At 41.8% G+C, this 11359-nt stretch overlaps 1 protein-coding gene across 5 annotated transcripts in view; it reads right to left on the bottom strand.

Annotated features, from left to right (window-relative positions):
- The window catches only part of DIS3L (DIS3 like exosome 3'-5' exoribonuclease), a 39710-nt gene that overhangs the window by 11445 nt on the left and 16906 nt on the right, over positions 1-11359 (bottom strand). Inside the window, exons 2-8 of one of the 5 annotated variants that reach the window (XM_014518249.2) lie at positions 10085-10249; positions 8269-8397; positions 6273-6408; positions 5198-5374; positions 4334-4412; positions 3465-3644; positions 711-880 (exon numbers count right to left, since the gene is read on the bottom strand). In XM_014518249.2, coding sequence (XP_014373735.1) covers positions 711-880; positions 3465-3644; positions 4334-4412; positions 5198-5374; positions 6273-6408; positions 8269-8397; positions 10085-10209 — 996 coding nt within the window. In that variant the 5' untranslated portion in view covers positions 10210-10249. Of the gene's footprint in view, positions 1-710; positions 897-3464; positions 3645-4333; positions 4413-5197; positions 5375-6272; positions 6409-8268; positions 8398-10084; positions 10918-11359 lie in introns of those variants that run through there. The other 4 variants (XM_025199523.1, XM_014518250.2, XM_025199524.1 and 1 more) reach the window with 4 other exon arrangements.

Below are 11359 nucleotides of genomic sequence, written 5' to 3'. Positions count from 1 at the left end.
AGAGAATCTGTGAACCTTAGCTGCTTTGTGAAGGCACCCATTCTGCCCCTAAAATACCTCTGCTGCAGCAAAGTATCTGGGCCACATTGTTTTAACTTGAAGTTTGCAGCATCAGTCAAACTACACTACACATACACCTGTGCACTGCTATCACAGTCTCCAGCCAGTAATCAGAAGGAAGGAGACTCGTGCGGTTTAAATTACATGAGGTATGTGTGTGGTCATTGCTATACAGCAGTGATTCTCAGCCTAGATGCTGCAGCTGCTGTGACAACCTTTTAAAGGTGCTGCACAACAGTAGCACTGTTAGATATGCCAACACCTACACAGGATTCCTAAGATAAACACAGAGATTTTAAATAGGAATTTATAGTGTCAGAAACAATCTGACCTGTTGTAGGCTTTCCGAGTTCTTTGCCACAGAAGAATTGTTCTATTATTTTTTCATAGTCAAAAGACAAGTGAAAGCTAAGAGATGGCATTTTTCCCAAGGGGTGCCTTGAATCTAACGAGGTTTAGCACCACTTATATAAATATGTAAGCTGTATGGCAGCATGCCAGGTGTTCATTATATCCTCCCTGCTTCTGGATTATTAATAGCTTTTTCGTTCTTTTACTGCCGTTGGTATTATTATTGTCTTAAATAAAACACGCAGTGCCTGCACTCTCACACTGGAATATACAGTGTACAAACAGTCGCATCTTTCTACCTGCAGTGCTTCAGCTTGCTGTGTACTGATCCTGATCTTGGGAATTCTGTAGTCCCATGGTGTAACAAGAATTTTCTGAACATTTTTGCCTTGGGTCTGGCTCTCTTCTTTGGATGGAAAAGTGACCACATAATCCCTCCAATTTTTCTGAATGATTCCAACGACTCTACCTTTGAACAAGAAACACTGTTGGCTAATGAGTGGTTAGGTAGGAAGTGCGAAGTAGTTTGTGGAAGTAATGAATCTTCCAATCTTCTGCTGCATGAACAGGTGTGCCATAAGTCTACACTAGGACTCATAACAAAATGTGATATACAACAGGGGTCTAATAAGCTGTGTATTGCAGTTATGTGAGCACTGTGCTATTTTGAAAGTTATGAATATGTTCTAAGCAAAATCAAAAATACTGCTATTCAAAGACAAGTTTGTGATAAATTGGCATTTCTGCAACCAGATTTTGATGAACTTGAATTTAAAGAGGGTCCTTTATTTTAAGAGACACTAATTTGCTTTGCAGATTTAGACCCATATTTCATACAGCAAGTGGTGCTCGCGGGGCAAATGAATGGCATGGGACAAGTCCACATACTGGATTGGACCCTGCTCACCTGGATTGGGCCCTGGGGTCTGCACTGCCCCTCACCCACCCAGATCAGGCCCTGCACCACCCGATCTAGTGCTCTGGGCCACGGACCCAGGGGCAGCCCCGCAGGCCGGATGACATGGTGCTAGGGGCTGGATCTGGCCCACAGGTTGAACACCTCAACTACACAATCTATGCAGAACGCTTCTTAATTCACAATTGAACTGCAGCCAACAGTGGGGCAGAAACTGGCAACTACTTACAGGGCTAAAATCATTCGGGATTTCATGGGAGGTAGAAAACTGCTCTCCTAAAGCCTTAACTCTGATCTGAGCAAAAGGACTAGAGCGGTTCCCAAATTATGACAAATTGTGCACCAATTTAAAACCATACAACCATAAGTACCGCCAGCAAATTTTTGTCATATAAAGTAATTATAATAAATCTGTTAACATGTACCGCTGACAGGTTATCTACGTACCACTGGTGGTACCCGTACCACAGATTGGGAACCACTGGACTAGAATAAGGAGTCCAGAGGGATGAAATTAGGACTTTCTGGTGAAAGAAATTAAGAAAAGAAGCCTGAGAAGTAGAGACTGGATCTGGCTAGGTGAGGAGGGCAATACTGAGATGGGAAGCCAGGAGTCAGGAAGAAACAGGATTGAAAGGACAGGTTAGAGGTGGCAACTTGGGGGAAGACAGGCTGTTGGTCTCTGCCCAGTAGGTCACACTCCCCTCCAGAGCTTTGATGGAACCCAGGACTGATGAGTCTCACCATTCCTCTGCTAAAAGCTATGATACCTATAGATCCCTGTAATCTTCTATCACTTACTTTATTTGCTTAAATGGCAGATGTCTGAGCAGTGGACCTAAAGGTCCCAAACCCTGGTGATGACCATAGGGGCATCAACGTAACAGAATGTCAAGGGAGGGGGATTGTAAAAAGAGCTAGAGCACTACTCACAAGAAAATATATTAGGAGAACACAATAGTTGCAAAGTCAAATAATCAAAAGTTTAGAAGCATCAGAATTAATGTTGCCTAGGCAACTATAATTTGCCCCTCTGTGTGTATACATTATACATCCTTAATTACATGAGCCCACACTGCTTTTTCCACATGACTCCTGCCTCTTTCAGTGCACAGAATGGAAGATGGTCTCTTAATGAACAATTATTCGATATTTTGTGTTCTCCTTGCTGTTCAATGCATGTCCCATGCTTTGTTTACTGTCCATCTTTCAATCTTGCTCTAAAAAGAGAATTATTAATTGTCCTTGTGGCTTTTCTATGGCACTCAGCATAATAGCATCCAAGTGCTTCACAAACATTAATGAATTTATTTTCACAATACCCCCATGACATGAGCAAGTATTATCATCTCCATTTTCCCCAGGCATTTAGTGCTTAAGGTCAAAAGAATTCACTAAATTTGGGCACCAATTTGCAAAAACTAGGACCTGACACAAAGAATGGAAGCATTATATAAAATGCTCCCATTAATATCAAACCACAGCCCAGGGTCTTAAGGGAGGCACCCAGATAATGAGGAAAACATAATTGGCAACCACTTTTGAAAGTTTTAAGTGATCTGTCTGACAGTACATAGGAATGCTGTACCACTGGTGGGACAGAATCCAGTTCTCCATGGAAACTGCCTTAACCACAAAACCATCACTTGTCTTCCTACTGTCCCCTGCTTCCTTCACTATGCGTATACCAGGTTCTGCAACAAATTAACACAGGAGTTCATCAAACAACAGCCTCCTTTGTTGCACAGCCCCGATTCATCTCCAGAGGAGGGCTACCTTGTGCACTGATGATGGCAGGGGTGCTATGGAAAAAGTTGTATATGATCATGTAATTACAGGCTGTATGAAAATATCTCTGCTGAACAATGTTGAAATAAGGTTGCACTGGCAACTTGAATCCTGACACTGCCTAACTTTTGAGTGCTTGACTTGCAACTGTAATAATGTTCTTTTAATATGATTTTGTGTAATATCAATACCATACCATTATGGTATGGTATGTTAAACCTCGATGATAAACCATGGACATTTTGGAAGGGCAGGAGGGGACAGTTCCTATCATTAAAACCACAATATAGTCCAGCAAGTTGAGGAAAGCAAATACTCCAAACCTACATTGTATCATGATCCACTTTACCTGTGGGCATAGGTTCACTGGAGGTATCACCTGATGCTTTTTCATCAGCCTCATTCTCACAAAGAGCAACGGTTCTTCCTTTCCATTCATGCAGCGGCAATAACTCTACAGCTACCACATCACCATGGATTGCTCGGTTCCGAGCTTTGGTACCATAAATAAGTATATCACTCTGGAGATCTAAGTTTGAAGTAATAATAACAGTTAAATAAGATTATAAATCTGTTGCACACTGCCTCCTTCAGCAGTGTTTTGCTGAAATAACAGTTCGTAGCAAAATGGCTGTTCTTACATAGCTGCTCCCAAAAGGATTACTAGTAAGTACCCAATGCCACAAGAAATCTTCCTCCAGTTCTTGAAAGAATTATCAGGCAGTTTTATGTTTGGAGCCTTAGATAAAAAAAAAATGTTGGATTCTATCATCAGCCCACATCATTTCCCTTTTTCTACTTTCACTTCCGCACTTAATTAACTTCAGCCATATAAGTGGCTGCACTGAGACCAAAACAAAGCACACAGGATAAGTATGTGCACTAGGGTCCACTCGTGGAAAGGTCCAAATAAACCCTTTAGCAGGACATAGGAAGCCATCAGTTTAGGTGCAGGCAGTGGGAAAATGAGAAGCTAAATACAGATGATTGTTCTTGAAGAGGTCTACACAGAACTGTTTTTGGATTCCAATTTTACACATCCTCATTTCTAAAATTCCCTTTCATCACTATCTTAATGACTGAGGGGCTGACATGGCTTCTTGTAGAGAGCCTGGAAACTTTTGTTCCCAAGTAGGCTGGAAGGGGACACTATAATGGAAATGGAAGCTTTTATTGTAAACTTTTTTATTGTACATATTTAATTGTAAACTTTTTCACCTTTTTTTTTCCTGCTGGCTCCCTGAAGTCGAACAAAAGCTTCCACTTGTGCTCTATGCTTATTGACATTTAGGATACCCTAAAATAAAGTAAAAAGCATTTAACAAATAGAAGTAGCTTTAAGGAAAGAAAATCTCTATGCCTCAATACATCTAGCTTGAAAAACAACTCACTTGTTAAAAATCCATTTTTAAAGAGACATTTTCTGATCATTTTCACAGAATACTTTGAATAAGATAATGCTGTTCTTTATAGGGAGAATACACAATGCAGAACCGACAATACTGAATTACTGAAAGAACTAAGAATTCTTTCTAGATGTTTAATTCTATTTGGTGCTGATGAAAGCTCTGAAGACTACAGTTCTCTCTTTATTCAAACAGATATAACACAAGAATTACTTCAAGCCTGATTTATACTGCACTGCCACATCTGATCCTGAACCTAGAGGTAAAATTTAAATCTCTATGCTTATTCTATTCTTGTTTCTTTGCTAAGTCTGCCAAAGGAAACAATGCTGGTCTCCTGTGGTAAGTTTAATTTTTCATGATATGGACACATGTCACTAACAGTTAAACTTATGCCACCAAATGCATAAGAGAGTAATGGCTTATTTTTATACTAATGATATGGGCTGGATTCAAGGGAGATCAGAAGCTCAATATCTTTGCAATTTAATCCTTTTACTTGCTGCTCATACTCTAGCTTTTGTGCTTCTTTCCTGCAAGAGATTTCCATTTTTTCTTTGTGCCATATCCCCTCTGCCTCCCACCATATCCATTTTGTTGGAACACTTCCAAAAAGAGTTCCTTCTCCCCAGCTTCATCTTACTCGTCTATGTACACTTTATAAATAATATATTACCTGTATGTATCTTCCAGATTTGATCCCAGCCTCCAATACTTCCATAGGAAGATGTTCAGGATACTCCTTCCCATTATTTTCTTGGCTTTCACTCTCCCGTTCACGTCGAGATTGAAGTATGGAATCAAAGAGTTCATGAGCAGCCTTTAAGTCCAGCCAAAAGTTATCCAAGTAATTCTATACGTAATTTATAAATGGACGACAAAAGATTTAAGGGATTTATGTTTCAGTTAACAATGTTTCTTGCAACAACAACAGAATTCTGTATAACAACTGTCATTCCTATTACGCTATGTCTAAATATGCAGTACTTTTCTGTGGTAGCCAAGTGTCCACTCCAAAGTAGCTTAAACACCAAAAGCCAATCCCAACACAAATATGCCACAGTAGAGAAGGGATATATATTTTTAAAATAATAAATAAACAACAAACTATTTTTAAGATTGTATCTTAGACTATTACAGTGAAATTATTAAAAAAAAATCAAATTTCCTTTAAAGTACTTTAAAGATCTGAAAAATATGTAATTTTTTAGAGGTTATTAGCTTGGCAACATTCTTTTTACAGCCTAAGGTACTTCCCCTTTGCCCAGCAATCTCCCAGACACCAGTAACAAAATAAGTAATGGAAAATCAGCTCCTTTTCACTACTGTAGTGAATCCCAATTAGTCAAGACTACAGTACACCAGTAAAGTGATGTGGATTAGTCTTGTGCTGCTGCTGACTGCTATAACAGCAATGTAGACTTCAGTAATGTAGACTGTCAGTCTTTCGCTGTTCACTAACACTAAATTAAACAATGAAAAAATGATGACAAGGCCTCTCTGAGCAAGGAACACCTCTTTTTTGGAGCTGTTTTCTTCCAGGTTCTGTTTTATCACCAATTCTGATAATATTCATAATACTGATTTCCTTGTGTTCATTTATGCACACAGAGTAACATTATTATTGTATTATTTTCCAAAAAATCTTTGAGATGACATAAAATATACACTGGTCTTTAAAAGTGCTTGATTTGTTAAGATGGCGATGTGGCACAAAGATGTCTTTTCTTCTATTTCTATTGGTACTTTACCTTGAATGAAATCACAAACACTCCTTCTGTTTCATTTCCATATTGTCTGATAGCATCTTCATCTTCTGTTACCATAACAACTGGCATCTGACCCAAACAATGATTATAATACCAGACTGCTGCATTGTAAATACTCCTGGAAAAACAAAGTACATGCTTTGTGCCAGATTACATTTATGACCATGTAATACATTTCCAGGACCTTTATACAAGTCATTACATTTCTAACGTGTGTAAGTTTAAGTTCAGAAAACAGGTTAGCGTGCACTTAATAGACAAACAAAATTCTAGCTGTCTCATCCTGGATGCTCTCTGGAAGTTAATGGTAGAGAATGCATGGGGAGCCTTACTCTGTCCCCAGCACATCCACATGGGTCCCCAATGCAGCTTAGTATTCCTTTGAATGCAAGTCCGTGGAAAATAAACTGGAATGTGGTCACAATTTCAACTCCTCTATACCTGCTACAGCATCTGGCAGTAGGTATTAGTAGGAATATACTAGTTTCCCAAGCAGAGAACAAAATTAGTCAATCATTGTTATAAAGCCTGCAATTTACTTATGTGTCAAAAATTCAAAATGTGTGCACATATACAAGTATAAAGTTGAGCAAGTATTGGCAGGAATTTTATATAGAAAGCAACCCTCAACCTTTTGAAAGTCTAGCGTAATGTTTTCCAGACCGCTGATGAAAATATTCGGATAAAATAAAAGATTATTAACAATTATCTCATTTATAGACACACGTTCTGTTCAGAAGAGGCCTACATTTGTTCTGTGTGAACATTCTGATGAGAACATATTCTATTCACTTCTGGTAAAGCTTTCCTGAGAACTCGGCTCCAATTTGACATCAGTTCAATTTAATTTTTTTAAGTATAATTAACCTGGGATTACATTAAAAAAGAGACACAAAAATATCTAAAAGCAATATAGAATATATTCTTAATCACAAAAGGACAATCTAAAACTTCAATTATTATGTATTCCTGCAGTGGCGCTCAAACATTTTGGACTCGAGGCCCCCCTCATTCCCAACCTGCAGCCCCCTGGCCCTGCCAGTCCCCTGACTCCCAACCCAAAGCCTCCTGGCCTTGCTGGTGCCCCTCACTCCTGGCCTGAAGCCCCCCACGCACCCAGCCCTGCTGGCACCCCTCATGCCTGACCCACAGTATGGGGGGGATGCGTGGGGCAGATGACATTGCCGCTTCTTTCAGGCTGCCCGCACTGCCTCCCACCCCATCTCCCCTCCAGCGATGACAGCAGGTGAGGGCAACACATCCCTCCCCACCACACTGGTCCGCTGCTCCTCCCACTGCTGGCTGCATGGTTGGCACAGGGGTCCTGGCAGTGGCAGCAAGTCTCACTGCCCACTCCACCAGGTCCCACTGGCCAGTCCAGCCACACTGCAGCCCTGTGCCCGCAGAAATTGGGGGTCAAGCACATGCCCCTCCCTCACCCTGATACATTGCCCATGCCCCACTTATTCCCTCACACAGTTTATCTGTGGGGAGCTGCTCTCCATCACTGCCTGGTTGCCACATGCATGTGTGCGCACACACATGCACATGATGCTCCCAGCTGTTTCGGCCTCCTCCCGCACCTGCCAGCCCCATGCAGCCCCTTGCAGGCTGGAACACTGCGAGCCTGCAAGGGAAAACTGGAGCTTCCTACATTTTTCTCCTTTAAAGGAGAAAATCCGTGTTCTTCTGTGAACCAGGCAGTTGCAGTGGGCTTAGCCTGGGTGTAGCCTGTCCCAGGTGACCTCCGAGATCATGACTGTGCCAGATCTGCAGCCCTTATGTGCCCCCTGAAACCTGCTTGCAGCCCCTCAAGGGGCCATGGACCCCTAGTTAAGAGCCGCTATATTACTGTATGGCCAAGCAAACAACAGCATTACATTTTATATATCCAGTGCCTTACATTTTTAGACATAAATTATCCACACCTTCATATGTTTATGTCCAATGCAACATATGGTTATTAGTTAAAACAAACCTGGTCTGCCATTTCTCCATAGATTCTCCCCTCTCTCTTGGCAGATAGGAATGCTGCTGGAATTCATTAGCAAACAGAATACAGTCATGACGGGCATCCTTCATTAGTTTTCGCAGTTTGTTGTACTGCCTGGAACAAAAACAAAACAAATGTAGCCAGGTGCCTTCTTAACATTGCTATTTCAGCTTCAGCTGGAAACAGAACCAGAAAATTCAATGCAAACTGCAACAATACAAGGCCAAATCCTGTTGGTAAGAGCGGGAAGTTGAGTCACAACACCAAGGCTCTACTCTCTATCTATCACTAATGCATTTTGTGACATCAGGCAAGCTTCCATTTCTGCATGTCTCATTATCTTTATTCTACAAATGGAGAAATACATGTTTTTCAGCATCACAGTGCTGTAATAAGACTTAATTAGAATCACAGACAATTAGGGCTGGAAGGGACCTCAGGAGGTCATCCAGTCCAACCCCCTGCTCAAAACAGGGCCATCTGCAACTGTATCATCTCAGCCAAGGCTTTGTCTATCCAGGTCTTAAAAACCTCCATGAATGGAGATTCCATAACCTCTCTGGGTAACCTGTTCCAGTGCTTTACTACTTTTCTAGCGAGAAAATTCTTCCTAATATCTAACCTCAACTTCTCTTGCTGCAACTTGAAACCACTGCTCCTTGTTGTCAACTGCCACCACTCAGAACAGTCTCACTTGGTCCTCTTTGTAGCCATCCTTCAGGGAGTTGAAGGCTGCTATTAAATCCCACTTCAGCCTTCTCTTCTCCTGGTTAAATATGTCCAGTTACCTCAGCCTCTCCTTGTAAGTCATGTTCCCTAGCCCTCTAACCATTTTTGTTGCCCTCTGCTGGACCCCCTCCAATTTGTCCACATCCATTCTGTAGTGGGACACAGTATTCCAGATGTGGCCTCACTAGCACCAAATAGAGGGGAAGAATCACTTCTCTTGATCTGCCGGCAATACTCCTATTAATGCAGCCCAGGTTGCCATTAGCCTTCGTGGCAACATTTAAAATGCGTGCACATTATCTTTATTCTACAAGAATAAAGCCTTCGTGGCAACAAGGGCACACTGCTGGCTCATATTCAAGCGTATTGTCCACTGTAACCCCCAGATCCTTTTCTGCAAAGCTGCTGCTTAGCCAGTGAGTTCCTAGCCTGTGGCATTGTTCTGTCAAAAGTGCAGGACTTTGCACTTGTACATACTGAACTTACTTACTGAACTTTGTAACATCAAGTTACAATGAAAAAGAAAAAAAAAACCTTACCTCTGTAATGTAGTTCCACATCACAATGCAACTCTCTGCCCCTCTCTTGTGAGTGAATCACAATTAGGTGTACACTGTCCATCTGCTTAAGCTACAGATCTTTTAGCTCAGACCAGGGGTCAGCAACATATGGCCCATGGGCTGGATTCAGCCCACCAAGCAATTTAATCCAACCCATGAAGCCAGGGCATCAGCAACAACTCAGCAGCAGGGAAACTTGGTGGTGATGGCAGTCAGATTGCAAAGGGTGGTCTGTCTTTGGACCAAGATTTGGTAATTCAGCTCACCACTAAGGCCATGTCCAGACATGTGTGGACATTTGGTTTCCCTGGGACAACCAGTGACAGCACAGCGTGCACCACTGCTAGTTGTCCTGGGGAAACCAAACAGACAACTAGCAGTGATGCACCCTGTGCTGTCACTAGTTGGCCCTGCAGAACGCCTGTGCCATGTATGCTCTGGCACGCAGCAAGTTACCCCAGGTGGGGTAGGAGAGGCTGAGATCAGCACTGGGCTGGCCCCCGCAGCCTTACCTGGAGTCATCAGAGCCTCCCACGGCTGCAGCTGTGTTGCTCCTGCCATGCAGAGCTAGCCAGCAGTGGAGTACAGCTCCGGCCAGCCAGGCTCCAGCTTGAAGAAGCATACGCTGCCGCTGCATGCGCCACTCCACTTCTTTTCACTGCAGGTTTTTCTGATCCCTGGATATCGGTCAAAAAAAACCCTCTACACTGCTCCCTTGCAGCATGAACAGCTGAACATGTGGTGTGTGGCATCACATGGTGGTGTTCATCTGGACCCAGCCTAAAAAGTTACTGACCCCTGGCTCAGACTGTAGAGAATCATGGTTTTAGATCAAGAAGTTTAACTCCTGTAGCCCATGATTAACCTGTGTTACAGCAACATTTAGTATAATTCTTAGAGTTTTTCTTTTAGTATTTAGGTTTATTTTTTTGTATTTCATTCTGCTGCACAATGAATGCAGTTTTTAGCCTTACTTCATTAAACATGAGAGATAAGGATTTTTTAGGGTGATATCTTTTAGAGGTGGCCTTGCATAATGCCTGGACCATCACGGCTACAATATCACTCTCACACTTACTTAAATGTCTAATCCAGGCTTCCATCTATACCTTTGTTTAATTAAATTAAACCAGAACTGACTAAAAAAAATCAACATCTGTGGCTTCCACATTCTTTAGGGGTGCACTGATAAAGATTTCTTGGCCAATACCGAATGACAATTATTAGCCAGCTATATCTGCTGATACTGATCCGATAGCTGATTTACAAGAATGCAGTCCAGCAGCTTGGAAAGCAGAATCTGGCTAGTAAGTCGGGGTGGGGGGGAAGGCAGATCGAGGCTCCCGCATGTCATATTGAATGAAATAGTTTGAATGTTTGTGATGGTTGCCCATTAGCCAGTTTCAGGAAGAAGATAAGATTTATCTCCTTATCTAGGTCATTGTTTTTGGACTACGTGCAAAAGGTCCTGACTTTGTTTAAAGCCTTAATTTGAATTTTATCTTTAGAAGTCTTTTACAAAGAACAAATATCCTGAGTTCCGAGAGATCAAACCCTAGGGCCTTTTGACCAGGATGGTAAAAAAAAAGGTCACTTACAGTGATATGGAAGTTCCCCAAAAGTAATTTAAAATGCTCAACAAACGAAACTAATTATTAAGCAAAAGAACCTGTTGAGTAAGATCCGAGCCCAAATCTGGGAGTAGTGACAGGTTTGAGTAGGAGTGGCCCAAGACGGCAGCTCACTCAATAAAAACTGTAACTTACTGTCCCAATTTGGAGGTGACT

Source organism: Alligator sinensis, unplaced genomic scaffold, assembly GCF_000455745.1.
Source record: "Alligator sinensis unplaced genomic scaffold, ASM45574v1 scaffold210_2, whole genome shotgun sequence".
In the NCBI taxonomy this organism is placed as follows: domain Eukaryota; kingdom Metazoa; phylum Chordata; order Crocodylia; family Alligatoridae; genus Alligator; species Alligator sinensis.
The sequence above is the reverse complement of the archived record's forward strand: the minus strand, read 5'-3'. Positions and strand labels throughout refer to the sequence as shown.